The 15016-nt window shown below is 43.4% G+C and overlaps 1 protein-coding gene across 1 annotated transcript in view; it reads left to right on the top strand.

The window, feature by feature from the left end:
- LOC134006749 (angiopoietin-2-like) overlaps positions 1–15016 on the top strand; it is a 28733-nt gene that overhangs the window by 2818 nt on the left and 10899 nt on the right. The window contains exons 2-3 of the mRNA XM_062445748.1: positions 1699–1854; positions 2870–2991. Coding sequence (XP_062301732.1) covers positions 1699–1854; positions 2870–2991 — 278 coding nt within the window. The remainder of the gene's footprint in view (positions 1–1698; positions 1855–2869; positions 2992–15016) is intronic.

Below are 15016 nucleotides of genomic sequence, written 5' to 3'. Positions count from 1 at the left end.
TTCTGACAGCAGGGGAGGGAGTTTGTATTGACCTCAGGGACTGAACTACATCATGTACTGTGATGGAGACACGCTGGGCTGTGTTCTGATATCTGTGGAAGAGGAAGAGGGAGGGAGGAAGGAGAGCGAGATAAAAATAGAGAGGGAGAGAAAGATAGAGAAAGGGAGCGAAAGAGTGAGGGAGACAAAGAGATGGAGAATGAGAGAAAGATTGAGAGTGACAGAAAGATGAATAGAGGAAGAGAGGGATAGAAAGACAGATATATTCCTCCCTCTTGAGGTTTGAAGGCAGAGGGTAATCCACTACTAATCTCTTCTCCCAGCTCTGCTCATAATGTATTTCTTTCCTGTTCAGATGTCTCTATACATCACAGTAGCAAGGATATATTTAGGTTTACAGAGAGTGAGACACAAAAAAGTGAGAGACAGAGAGAAAAAGAACAAATTATAGAGCCAGAAATGACTCCAAAGTCAACAATTTTATGCTGATTTATCTTTACTTTTTCTTGTCTTAATACGGATTGATTGAAAACAGAAGGCGCTATTGTGGCCGGTGTCTATTGTGCTTATAATTACACTTCTCAGAATAATACAGTTTTATTGTGAAAACCAATAATCATAGCCTTGTTTGATTGAATACACTCACCCCTCATTGCTGTGGCTAGCCACATATTAGCAGAATTATTCTGAAGAATATTCTCCTTTTAGACTAAATTTGTACATCTTCTCTTCAGAGACATAAATATGAATGTGTACCTTACAATACCCAGCCCTGATTTATTGCTAGGTTCCAAGCAGCTCCTGCTAGAGTGAATTCCATAACTCAGCAATGGAAACGTTTGAACAAAAACACCAGAGAGTGACGTGTGGATGAGTCTAGCATGTTCTGTTCTCACAAAGTAGCCACATCAATAAAGAAATCTGTTTATGGCCCTGAGACGGATGGGCCTCTATTTTTACTACTCCTATAAAGTACAACAAGTTTCGGATTGATTGAGGTATGTATGTGTGTGTTTTCAGGATTAGGAGTGTGTGTATATGTGTGTTATTGTATTGTGTGTGTGTCCATTGTGTCATGTTCCAAGCCACTCCAGTATAAAGCAATCAAGCGCAATATGAAAGGTAATTAATGAACTCCAACTGCCACGTGCCCTTGCACCAGCAGGACACACGTGTGGAATGCTGTGCTTCCTTACTGTGTTATCAGGAGAGGGATGATGAATACAGTTAGATAGAGCAGGGATGAATTACAGTTCAGATGATATTTTGACAAGCCAACTGAACCTCCACAGGCAAAATGTGACAACTCAGCAGGAGCTTAGTAGCTCCTCTGCAACAAGGACCAAGCAGGGATGACAAGGATGTGTATGTGGGGCTCCTGGGTGGGTTACGAATCCTGCTCATCTCAACGAGGTCATGTTCCATCCTGCAGTGTTGTTGCAGTGTACAGTGTGTTGTGGGTTCGAGTTCCACACCCCACTGCTGGTTCCACGCCTACATTACTGTGTACATTTCCTCATGGGTTCGAGTCCCACACCCATAAGTCAATAGGCTAGTGTAAATGGAATGTATAGGTTTAGATAAGTTATTGAATGCAAATGTTAAGATAATGGTAATGGAATGTAAAGGTTTGGATAGAAGTCTAAATTCATAAATATAAATGGAATGAAATGGGTTTCCTGTGTCCCTTGTGAGCAGCTAGAGAACTACATCCAGGAAAACGTGCGTTCCAGGATGGAGGAGATGAAGAGGAACGCCGCCCACACCCAGACGGCGGCCATGTTGGAAATGGGAACCAACCTCTTGAGCCAATCAGCTGAGCAGACCCGCAAACTGACGGATGTGGAGACCCAGGTCAGCCAATAACAAGAAGCCAAGTGGAAAACAGTTTGGTCTTGTAACAGTATTAATATATTGTTACTGACCTCTAAGTAGCTAATGGTTAGGTAACGTTAGCAACTGTAGCTTAAGTGTAAGAAACAACTCTAAAAAGCTTACAGCTTGCTAATTATACATCAACTGATTCTAGTGTGGAAAGAAGAGTTAAAATTAACAACAAAGTGTTAATTTTAGTGGCTAACAATTGCTAAAATTATAGCAACTTCAATACTCAAACTGCCTACGAGGAAGTTATCATATGTTAGCAAGACTTTAAAGTCACAAGTTCAATTGAATCTGATGGGTTATGTACTTTGGGAAAAGGCCAGACACAAGTTCAGGTCAACAGTTTGTGACCGTCTCTTTGTAACAGGTGATATTTGGGCTGAGTAAACTCTGATTGACGTTCTAGGTCAAGCTAGGTGACTGACAACTAGCCAGTTCAAACACAAGTCCCCACAGTACCACAACACAGATGTGGCTGTAGATATGCCATGGCTGTTATTACAGATTGTTTTAATCCCTCACAATTCTCATTCTATGTAGCTTTAGCATCCTTCTCTCTCACTCTCCTTTTGTTAGCTGTCCCTGTAGTGATGCATGATGAGGCAACCAGAGCAAATATTTGTCTTTTAGCTGTTTATTTCAAAACACAGGTGGATTGACATGTCAGCCTTCTCTTTTCACTGTCGATAAAATCCAGCTCCCTATCCACCTGTTCAACTTTTCATCTATCTATCCCTCCTGTTTTTTCTCATTCCCTCTCTTCGTCCTCTTTCATCCATCCATCCATCCATCCATCCATCCATACATACATCCATCCATACATACATCCATCTTCTCAACCTCCACCCTTCCCTGTTTTTTTCTCTCTCTATCCATCTCTTACCCCCTCCATTTATACCTCCCTCCCATAATATATTCATCTCTCTATCCCTCTCTTCCTTCTTCCATACCTCCATACCTCTCTCCATCCATCCCCCTCTTGTAGGTGTTGAACCAAACCAGCAGGCTGCAGATCCAGCTGTTGGAGAACTCTCTGTTCACCAGCCGCCTGGAGAACCACATCCTGCTGCAGACCCAGGAGATCTCACGACTCAACCACAAAAACAGGTAAACGTTTGTGTGTGTGTGTGTCTACATGTGTGTGTGTGTGTCTGCATAGGTGTGTGACTGTGTGTGTCTGCGTATGTGTGTGTATCTGCACAGTGTGTAGAGAGTATGTGAACTGTGTGTTTGGATGTATGTATTTTTGTGTTGTACTCTTGCACACTCTTTATTGGTGTGCAAATTCCTGTGTGTGTATGTACTTTACGTGTATATTCTCACCTGTGTGTCCTCGCCTGTGTGTGTGTACATTGTTGCTTGTACTTGTGTGTGTGTATTCTCAGTTGTGTTTTTGTGTGTTCTTACTTGTGTGTGTGCGTTATATATTCGTGTGTGTCTACATTCTCAACTGTGTGTGTGTCTGTATTCTCACATGTGCATGTGTGTGTATACTTGCATGTATGGGCGTGTGTTTGTGTGTGTAGAGAGTGCATATACTATGTCTGTCTATCTGCTTGTTTATCATCCTAGCCTCCTGAACAAGTTCTGGATAATTGACTTATCTGGCCCGGCCAACATTTACCCATCTGGGTCTGTTTGACCCTTCGCCCCCACCGTACATGCTTACACCAGGTTCATGATGCGTCAGTAGATGAAACAAGTAAATCTTGGCACTGGGTGGTGACAGTACAAAGGAGAATACTTGCAAGAGAAAGAAGAAGAGAGGGGGAGGAGAGGGAAGAGGAAGGAAAAGAGAAAGAAGAGGAGGAATGAAGAAGAGGAATGAATCTCTGGTTGCTTTTCAGAGGGGCTACTGTTGTAGCCTCGGGGTCTGTGAGTGAGCTTTGATCCACCGCCCACTCAACAAGAAGAAAGAGTTCGTTTTTTCAACAAATGACATGCTAATCTGTGAGAACTGTTCTGGTAGTGTACTACTACTGGTAGTGTACTACCAGAACATGTGGAGCTATCCCTTCCCAAGGCTGAGAGAGAGAGACAGAAGACAGAGATAAAGAGAGAGAGAAGGAGAAAGAGGGTGAGAGAGAGAGAGAGAGAGAGAGAGAGAGAGAGAGAGAGAGAGAGAGAGAGAGAGAAGGAGAGAGAGAGAGAAGGAGTAAGAGGGAGAGAGAGAGAGAGAGAGAGAGAGAGAGAGAGAGAGAGAGAGAGAGAGAGAGAGAGAGAGAGAGAGAGAGAGAGAGAGAGAGAGAGAGAGAGAAAGAAAGATGTCATGTTAAAAGTCTGTAACGTTCTAATGAGCAAAATGCTTTCCCAGCTTCAAGCTTCTTTAGAAAAAGTCACAGACATGCTTCACTCAGAATCTGAAAAAAAAGTAAAAAACTCGATCCTCTTTAAACAATTGAAACCTTCCTGTATCATGACATCATCTCCCCCTCACCCTCGTCCAATCACAAGTCAGCACATGCCGTGCTTCACGGTGGATTGGCTCGCCAAGTGTTCTTACACAAAGACAATGTGAAATAAAAGTGCCATTGAGATCGATATTCACAGAGACAAGTGTCCTCGGAGGGTGTGAGCAGAAATGTGTGTGTGTGTGTAGCGGTGAGAGATGGAGGGAACGTGTTGGAGAGCGGGGCGAGGGAGCGGAATGCTGGGAAGTAGCTTGTCCAATCAGGGCGGCTGGATTGTTTCAATAAATAATGGCCGCAGTGTCGTTAGTCACAGCTATAAAGATCAGGACGGGGATTTATGATGTTCATTTGCAGCTAGCAATAACATGCACACACACACACACAGCCACACACACACACGTGCACGGACACACACACATACACATACACGTGCACAGAAACACGCACACACACACACACACACTGTATAAACCCAATCTCTCTTCGACTCCATTCACAATATAATTCTCTCTCTCACTCTCTCACACACACAAGATGGTGGCTTGTCATATCCCTGCCTCTGGGTGGTGATTGAGAGGCCTGCTCTGCAAGTCCATCTGCAGACACTACTGCTGTACAGGTGTTTCTGTGGTGTTGAATCAATGAGACTCTCTCCTCCCTCCATCACTCAGCCTTCTTCTCCATCCAGACTGGCTGCTCATTCTGTTGTGTGCCCTGTGCTGCAAAAAGGAAATGGATAAACAACAAGGTTTCCTTTAGCTTTCATCTCCTCTCCTCTTTTCACTCCATCACTTCTCTTGTTGGGTGTGCTCAAGCCTTCGGCGAGAGCACAACCTTTGTTCTCTCACGTATATATTTATTATTTATTTTTGCCCCCCTAAATCTTTGTCAATATTTGGCCTACATAGACAACCTAGGTGTCAAAAGTGTCGTCTTGGTAGCGATTGAGTTGCTTGTATTTTTATTTACGTTCCGTTGCATGGTTTAAGTGGAAATTAAGTTTTTGTGGCGAAAAGTGAAGCTAACGGTGGCTAATTTGCTAGCCACAGTCACTGACGTTACTAACGTCACTACGTCACTAACGTCACGAAAACACGCGTGACTACCTGTAGCAGAACATTCGTTTCGCATCTGTTAACTTGGGGGATAGCTAGGATAACTATAGCTTTACTGCAAGGCAGCTGCAGAAACGCCACAAGCAAAGAGGCCAGGGTGATAACTATTTACTCATTTTACTTTGTGATGTGAAACACAATTGTGAAATGTAATGTACAATATTAGCTGATATTATTAAGGAAGTAGGCCCACATCTACTTTCGGAAACGGTAGTCTACTATTTCACTGAAGCATTAGCATGACATTAGCCTCTGTGGCCCGGCCAACACATAGCTACTACAGTGGTCTATGATGCATCTGTTTTCAATCGTTAAAATAAACATTCCTCACAAATACATTTTCGTTGTAGGATTTATTATGACATTACATTACAACTAAACGATTTGTTGGTGAAATTATCATTACCTGTGGTTTCAAACCAGTGTTGCTCACTGCAACGCTGTAGCTTACGCGAGACACACTACAAAAACATCTACAGTACACAGCTGTTTAGGAAGTCAAACGGCGACAGAACATGTTCCGCTCTCCCCTTACTTAAATCAAAAGTCTTTCAATAGGTGAAACTATCTGACTACTAACCTGAACTTCATTGCCACAGCCTAAACGTTGTCAATCTGTTCATGAAAATAATTAATTTCAGCCTAAACCATACAACGGAACGTTAAATCCAATTCAACCAACGCAATCGCTACCAAGACGAACACAGCAGTAGTCTACTACTAGTAGTACTAGTACTTTACCGTAGTAGTACAATTTACCGGGGCAGCTTCTCCACACAAGGCTATATCGCATTTTGCGTTGTTACTGACAATGGTCGCTACCAGTGAGCTTTTTATGAATGAGCGATTTTCCACTAAATAAATGTCAAGCTTATTTACGTTTTGGGGGGCATATTTTCAGTTAGCAGATGGTACTGTTTGGAATCGCGATTCCATCTTCTACTGCCGGGTAACGTCGTAGAATAATCTTCAAAGGGGGTTCTTTATTAATGAATGAATGCAATGAGTAGGCTACATGCCTGAAAATATCACGAGAAGGGAAAAACTTAAAATGACGTTTAAGTCATAGAGATTAGGTCAATTTTTACACCGGTCTGCCAAATGTATTCGTTTTGATTCAACGATGAGGCTGCCTCTTGCAGGGGAAATGAGAAGACATCTATTTCATTCTACACTTCACTCGTAATTTCAGTTGTAAATGAGCAGCATTTTTGTCTGTTTTTTTTAAAATCTATTTAATCTTTATAAATAATAACTATGCATTTTCATATAAAATATACAGAAATCAGTTGTAAAAATGTCATTCAAAAACGGACCCCTGTGCAACCGACGCAAGCAAGCACACCCTACAATTTCCCCAGAAATTGTACCCTCTCTAGTTTCCTTTACTGTGTCCTCTCCTCTCTTCTGTTCTCCTAATTATCTTTCCCTCCTCATTCCCACTCCTCTCCAATCCTCCCTCTTCTCCTCAATCCCCACTCCTCTAATTCGCTCTCCTCCCCTCAATCCCCACTCCTCTCCAATTCTCTTTACTATCCACTCTGTGGAAGAAATTGGGATTTCCTGTGTGCTTACATTATTCACTAATCAATATAACTAGTCATTGGATACTAGTTAGTATGTTCTCATGTAAGCTTGCTATTAATAAGAGTAGATGGTGTCTATGTGTCAGGGTTAATAGATGTTCGTGATCAGGAGAAAGTACTGGGTAAACGTCCTTGGTCATGACTACAAGGAGAGCGCCATGTGTTGGGAGCTGTGAATCTCTTCCTCTGAGACTGTTGTAACGTCATTACTGCCTGACTGTCACTATCTATGTTTACATTCCTGTGCCCTATAAAAGATGGTCCTCCGGCTTTCAGAGCTGAGAGAGACATGATTGAGACCTAAGCCTGGTGTTGTGTGGTCATTTATTGTCAGAGGTCTGGTTTTCTCTCCCAATCTGCAGATTGATAATACTTATTAAAATCCAGAACTCAACTGAACTTAGTCACTCCGTTTATGAAGAGACGGACAAAACACTTTCTTCATCAATTGGCGTTGTCGAGCAGCAGGATTGCAGAACCAGATCCAGGAGAGACCCACGGCAGCACCAGTATAAAGCAGAACCCGTGGTGCACAAAACTAAATGGTAAGGGGATCCTTTTCCAAAACCCCATTCACGGACTGCTTTATGCTTGGTGCGCCTGCTGTCCCTCTGCGATGCTGGTAACGTAAACAATTTAAGAACCTTTTATTGTGACGTTCAGTTGGGAGCCTGGTCTTAGCAGACCAGAGTCTGCTAGGCCTCAACAGGAGGAAGATAATATTAGAGTTTTGGTTTAGTAAATTTGGGTCATTAATTGACTTGCTATTTTTACTTTGTCTTGGTCAGAGTTGGCAAACTCTGATAGCGTACAAGAACTCTGGTCGTGTGAAGTATTGAAAAAGTATGTAAAACAATCTGTGTTCTTGATCTGAGGCAAAGGATCTGTTAAGAGAATACGTCCCATACTCTTAATCTGGGGAAAAGGATCTGATAACAGAGAGTATGGTTTTACAGATGCAGACCAGGGGTGAACCAAACAAGGAAAGGTATGTGTTTCTTTTAAAAAGCTGAAAACTTTAGTTGAACAGACATCTTATGTTGGTTTGAATTGTATTAAGTTGAATTGTAACTGTATTAAGTTTTGTGTTGGGCTTTTCTCTTTTGAACAGAGATCTTAGTGGGACTTTTATTTTGGTTTGAATTGTAACTGTATTAAGTTTTGTTTTGGGCTTTTCTTAAGACCAAGCACAGTAGGTGGGCAGTCATAATGTATCAGGGTCACAGGCTTTATGCGAGAGACCAACTTTTAAGGGTAAAGTGGTTTTAAACAAGTTAGGGATACTTTGACAATGTAAAGGGGCAGTTAGGCTTTTAACTGACAAGCTTGGCATTTAATTATCAGCGAGGGACACAATCAAATACTGAGGGAAAGATAGACTGGCAGTTTATTGATCAGCTCGTCTCTCTTAAGCACGAATTGTGGTTATTTTGTTACTCATGACGTAACGGAGTTGTGGAAATTATTGTAGGCGCGTTCCCAAGTTGAGGTTTTTTTGTATGCGCGTCCCATGATTGAGCGCCCGGAAGGCGAGGATAGTTTGGCTTGAAAAGGCCATATTTGTAGTTCACTAGCGAGTTATATTGTAGTTCTTTTATTCTTCTATGTGCTATGTGACCGTTTTACATTGCCATGTGATTTTGTGACTATATTCTAAAGTGCTGTGTGATTCTTGCTGCAGTAAATCATAAGAGCCTACCGTTATGAGATTTGTTACAGATACTTTGTAATTCAGTATGGGTAATCTAGCTTCCAGTACAGGAGCGATAGAGACGTTGTTAGTCCAGCCCGATATATGATTTGATTTACATGGAATTCAAGCAGTGTCAAGCATTGAGAGATGGCATGCGTGGATTAATCATGACCGAGACATTGTTTTCCGCTGGAGTGAACGTTTGATGTAAAAAAAAATATATATATATATAGGAGAGTTTAAAAGCGGTTTTGAAAGACAAGGAAACAAGTCGGACGTGTAAACAATTTGTCAGCTGGCCAATGTTAATGATATGGTTAACTGAAGCTACGAGACGACGTGGCATTGTCTATCTTGAGAAAATACAATCAGATCAAGCTAAAACGGATTCTGATAGAGAAGCAAGAAATGACCCGGAGCGTCTTGAGACAGAGAAAAGATGATCAGACTGAACAAAGTCATAAAGTGAGGGAACTCAAGACATTGCTCGAACATGTTAACATGAAGTTGCTTGAACAGACTAACAGTGCCAAAACTAATTGTGAGAAGTCAGTAGTTGTGAAACAGGCTGAAGGTAGCGCTAATTCTCAAGGGAAACAAGAGAGTCTACCAAAGATTTGTAGCCTATTTACCTACAATGAAGATGATGTTGTTGCTATAGCTGTGGCTATGCAGAGGAGAGCCAGAGACAGGGAAAATGCATTATTAGGGGAAGCAGCGGGTCAGGTGCAGCCAGAACAGAACCTACAAGAGAAGCTTTATATCACAGCAAAACATGATGGGTGAGGTTAACCAGGAAGGCCTGTCAGTTGAACCCCCAGGTATCAATGAACCCTATGTGTGCATATCCAGGTCCTGATGTATGACAGCCTATGTACCTTTATCGCCCATGGTCAGTGACTGAGCTGAGGGAGCTAGGAAAGGGATTTCCTGACATGAGAGGACTCAGCAACATTTCTAAGAGATTTGCAAATATAGCTATCAATGCCAACATACCTACTTTTATTGATTTGAATCAAGGCTTAGAGGGTGAACTCCAGACCGGTATGTTGAGAAAACTTAAAGCATAGGTTTCTGATGGTGTTTAATGGCAGTAATACTGGAGGGGTGTTGCTTGACTGGAGCAAAGTGTATGATTGCAAACAGAGAAAAGATGAGGATCCTACAGATTATCTGGAAAGATTTACTAGGATTTTTGATGCAGCTGCTGGTTTCACAGCAGCTGCATCCCCATTCCATGTTGTCACGTGTTCATATGTGGATTGCTTCCTGAACTCCAGGTAGAAGTTAAGAAACAGGTTCTACATTGGGAAAACAAAACTGTTGATATGATTATGGATTATGTCAAACATAATTGTACATTGATGCAGGAGAATGCAGAAAAGAAAGTTGAGAAATTAATGACATTGCAAATGAATGTCTTACAGAAGGAAAATAATATGTTTAAAGGAAAAAGGAGAGCCAGGGGCAAGCAGCAAGGGGAGTTAGAGATAGACAGGGATATGTGCATACTCTGTAGACAGATACGCCACAGGGCAGGTTATGGTCCAGGCACAGTATACAGAAAATAGTCAGTACCCTTCAGTCATATACTCCATACTACTGCACTCAACCCCTCCCGTTTTCTTCAGAACGAAGAGCTTGCTGTGGCCTGCTCAAGGACACTCAGACAGTAAACAGCCACCATCAAAAATAATAATAATCAAGAATAAGGGAGGCAGAGAGCTCCTCTTTTTCAAGTAAGTCACAGAGCTACTAGGTCAGCCAGTGCAACTGTAGACAGTACCCGAAATCAATGAGATGGTAGTGGTAGTTTCTGGGGTTCCTGTGGACACAACTGTCAGTTAGCTGTTATGGGTGGATAGATGGATCTTTGAATGAAGATGTATTTCTTTCAACTATGGGGTGTCAAGTAAATCTGTTGGAAAGGAATTTGTTGTGCAAACTGAACCGAAATGAAATGCACTACTGACTTTTTCTTATCTATTCCTTAGGATAAAGAACACTTGGCCTAGCAATCCCATACACATCCCCCAGCAGTGGAATGCAGAGATTTTAGCGACCGCAGATGTGGCCTTGCTAGAAGCTGGGCCTGAGCTACTGTGGTCCACACACGCTTATCATATTGGGCGCATTAAGAATGCTACCCCAGTTGTTATTATTGTTTGTAGTACGACTCTTGAGAACCGTACCTCAGTATGCTAGTAATAGAGAAGTAGGGAAAGGTATTGTCCCAGTTATTAATGCTTTGTTGAAACAAGGAGTCATAGGTAGACTTTAGGTCAATTTGATCCTTTAATGCTAATACAATACTTGGAAGTTTATTATGGGTTTATAAGCAGGTAATGCCTGTGTTATACATCCTGTTGTGCCTAACCCTGTTACGATACTTAGCAAGTAACCCTGTTACTTTCTAGCTCTGTGAATGACTATTGTTTGCTTTCTTTTCTGTTACCATTGCAGAAGAGAGCCAGTATCTGTTTGCATTCACGTTTCGCCAGGTCCACTATACATTTCAGTTCTACCACAGGGGTACACCGAATCACCTACGTTGTTTAGTCAAGCATTACGAGAGGACCTCCAGGATGTCACCTTAGCAGCCGGCTCTACTCTGGTGCAGTATATTGATGACCTTTTTGATATGTTCTAAGAATCTTGCCTCCTGCCAACAGGACACTATTGCTGTGCTACAGGCACTGGCTGAGAAGGGCCACAGGGCCTCAAAGGCAAAACTGCAGTTATGTTCTTAGGAGGTCAAGTATCTGGGCCATACACTCAAAGGTAAAGAGCATCTATTGACGCCTGATAGAGTGGAGGCCATCCGATGGATACCGAAGCCTAGAACACCAAAACAACTCAAGTCTTTTTCTAGGTTCAGCCGGGTATTGTCGTTAGTAGATCCTTGATTATGCTGTGTTGGCTAGACCTATCCTTGACTTAAGGAAGGAGACTGATACTCATTTGTTGTGGAAAACTGAAGCTGATAAATCATTTGTATCTCTCAAGCAGGCCTGGGCCCAGGCGCCAGCTCTCGGTCTGCCAGACTACACCAGGGTGTACTGACCCAGCAGTATGGTAATCTTAAGAGGCCTATTGCCTATGTGAGTTCTTCTTTAGATACTGTGGCAGCAGGTTTCCCCCCGTGCTTACGAGCAGTCTGTGCTGCGGCAACATGTGTGTAAGCAACTTCAGATATAGTGCTGGGGTCGCCCTTGGCAGTGATGGTTCCTCATGCAGTAAGTGCTTTTCTGTTACGCACCAAAACTCAACACCTGTCAGCCACTAGAGCTACAAAGTATGAACTGTAATTGTTGACTAAAAGTAACATTACAATCCATAGATGCTCCCCATTGAATCCAGCTTCATTGTTGCCCACCCTTGATGATGGTGAACCACATGACTGTGAGATGGTTGTCGATAAAGTGCTAACACCCAGACCTGATATGTTTGACAAACCTATGGATAATGCTGAACTTGTGTTGTACGTAGATGGATCTTTGTCCCGAGAATGGGATGGCTCTCTAAACTCCGGATATGCGGTCTGCACGGACAGTGAGACATTCAAATCTGGTAAACTGTCTCCACAATGCACTGCACAGCAGGCAGAGTTTTGCTTTGACAAGGGCATGTTGTTTGTCAGAAGGCAAGGTCGTAAATATTCACACTGACTCGAGGTATGGATTTGGAGTTACTCACGATTTTGGTGCCATATGGCGAGAAAGAGGTTTCATTAACTCCTCAGGTGGAGCAATCAAGAATGGAAAGATGATTGATAATTTGTTGTCTGCAATACTACTACAGAGAAAGCTAGCTATTGTTACTAAGTGTGAGGCTCATACTAACAATACAGATGATGTTTCAAGAGGAAATGCTAGAGCTGATTTAGCAGCAAAGGCTGCGGCCAACTCCTCTGATGTGTCCCAGGTCTCTATTTGTTTGTGTCTCAGCAACCGGAAACACGCACTCCCTCTCTTCATGTTGTGGCGGACCTTTGAGCCGCTGCTGATAACACTGAGAGGGATGGTTGGTTATCCATGGCCGTGTGAAAGATCCAACTTCGGCAGTGTGGAGCCACCCCGACGGCCGCGTGGTGGCGCCACGTGCATTGTTCCCTTGGTTAGCTCGCATGGCGCACGACTGTGCCCATACGAGCAAGGGGGGTATGGTCTCAATAGTAAATACTGATTGGTTTGCACCTGGTTTTTCCACAAAGGCTGAGCAACATTGTGCTCAGTGTCATACCTGCCAGCAGCATAATCCCGGAAAGGGACCAAAGAGAAGAGACGCAGCCCACCCGCCACCAAGTGGTCCTTTTATGCATTTACAAATTGATTTTATTCAGATGAACAAGTGTTGTAATTTTGAGTATGTACTTGTAATTGTTGACATGTTCTCGAAATGGGTAGAAGCCTACCCATGTCGGAAAGCTGATGCTACCACGGTAGCCAAGATTCTCATTAGAGATGTGATCTGTAGATATGGGATCCTCACAAGACTGTCCAGTGATAGAGGTTCACATTTTACGGATCAAATTGTTCAGGAACTTTGTAAAGCGCTCCAGATCAACCAGCATTTTCACTGTCCCTACCACCCACAGTCTGCAGGGGCAGTGGAGAGGCAAAATGGAACTTTGAAAAACAAACTAGCCAAGATATGTGAAGAGACTGGCCTAAAATGGCCTGATGCACTCCCACTAGCTCATATGGCCATGAGCCCAGAGGAGGAATGGACTTTCCCCACACAAGATAGTTTTAGGGAAACCAATGAAATTGCCTGTCTCTCCCCCACTATCATTGAAACAGATGGATATCCACCAGATGGATGATACAATGTTAAACTTTTGTTTTGCCCTAACTAGAGCAACCAGGGTTGTGCATTCACAGGTGAAAGCTGCCTGCTGGGGAGCCATGTCATCCCTATCAACCGGGAGACTATGTGAAAGTGCACAAACGGAGGACTGCCCTCTCACCAAGATGGACCGGTCCATACCTGGTTTTCTCTTGGTGACTCACACAGCTGTAAAAGTGGAAGGTCGTCCGACATGGATTCATGCAACGGAGTGCAAAATGGCCCCTCCACCGAACAACACGGTGGAGGGTCCCAACGGAGAGCCAGGGGCCGGTGGAGGAGCAGGTGCACCTCCAAATGGTGCCTGCTCCAACTTGTCATTTGTCTCATCCCCACTGGGTTACTCCTCCAGGAGTACACCAAGGGGGGTGGAGACCCATTTGCAGCGGCTGATCCGGGAGCAGGCTCCAGTCCAGCGGACTGATTTGAGTCAGAACCAGGATCCCGCCATCCAGCACTCCAATCCAGGGGCGCTGAGAAGGAGGTCCCAAAGAGCACCCACCCGGAGGTGTTGAAGACGTCGAAAGGTGAGTCACATGAGGAGAAAGCCAGAGAGGGGCTGCTGTTGCTACCATGCCTCTCTCCCCCATGTGTGATTCATGAAGCAGATGACAGCACCCAGACGGGAAACCAGAGAGAGGAGCCTGGAGAGGGGAAGACACTTTCAGTCTTCCTCCGGCCTCTACATGAAGCAGATGACAGCACCCAGAATGGGGACGAGAGGATACTGTGGCGGAGGCCCTCGGTTGTTTCAAGGAAACCGAGGCCGCTGCCGGAGCTACGATGAGAGATGAGATCCAGACATACTGACGCACACACCTGACAGACATTTACTGATACTGGACGCACGAGTCCACAGACATCGCATACATGAGCCACACCGAGAGTCACTATTGCACGCTCCCAATTATACTGATGAACTGAACTGAACATTGAGATTCATCATAAAGCACACATGAAGAACAATCTGTGCAACAACACCTTTCCGTGGACGAAAAAAAAAAAAAAAAAAAAAATGACTGGACGCAGCATTAGAGGGGACAGACCTTGCAGGGTTTGTGGTTAGAGTCCCAAGCATTCTGGAGGTTATCCAGGGATATCTGTCCCTCTGTCAATGGCTGATATGTGTAAGGTCAAGAAGTGGCCTTGTGTAGGGTTGGATATAACAAATGTGACTGTTCTGTCGAACAAGTCAGTCATCTCTTGAATATGCCCCACCTGCATTGTTTTGTGTATGGCATAGTGGTACAGTGAGAGTGAAAAAAAATACATGCAAGGATACGGTTTCTATGTATGCTCACACTCTACTGGATGATTTGTAAGTTCAATTGTATCTGAGTTCAATGTTACTTGTCCTGTATACCATTTGGGCGGGTGACATAAATTCCTGATGTTGCTGACTATGCTATTCCTACACTTTTAGCATACTACAGAAGATGTAGTATATGGTTGATTAAATGTTTAAATAATTATGGGAAG

This window comes from Osmerus eperlanus, chromosome 20 (genome assembly GCF_963692335.1).
Source record: "Osmerus eperlanus chromosome 20, fOsmEpe2.1, whole genome shotgun sequence".
Classification (NCBI taxonomy): domain Eukaryota; kingdom Metazoa; phylum Chordata; class Actinopteri; order Osmeriformes; family Osmeridae; genus Osmerus; species Osmerus eperlanus.
The sequence above is the reverse complement of the archived record's forward strand: the minus strand, read 5'-3'. Positions and strand labels throughout refer to the sequence as shown.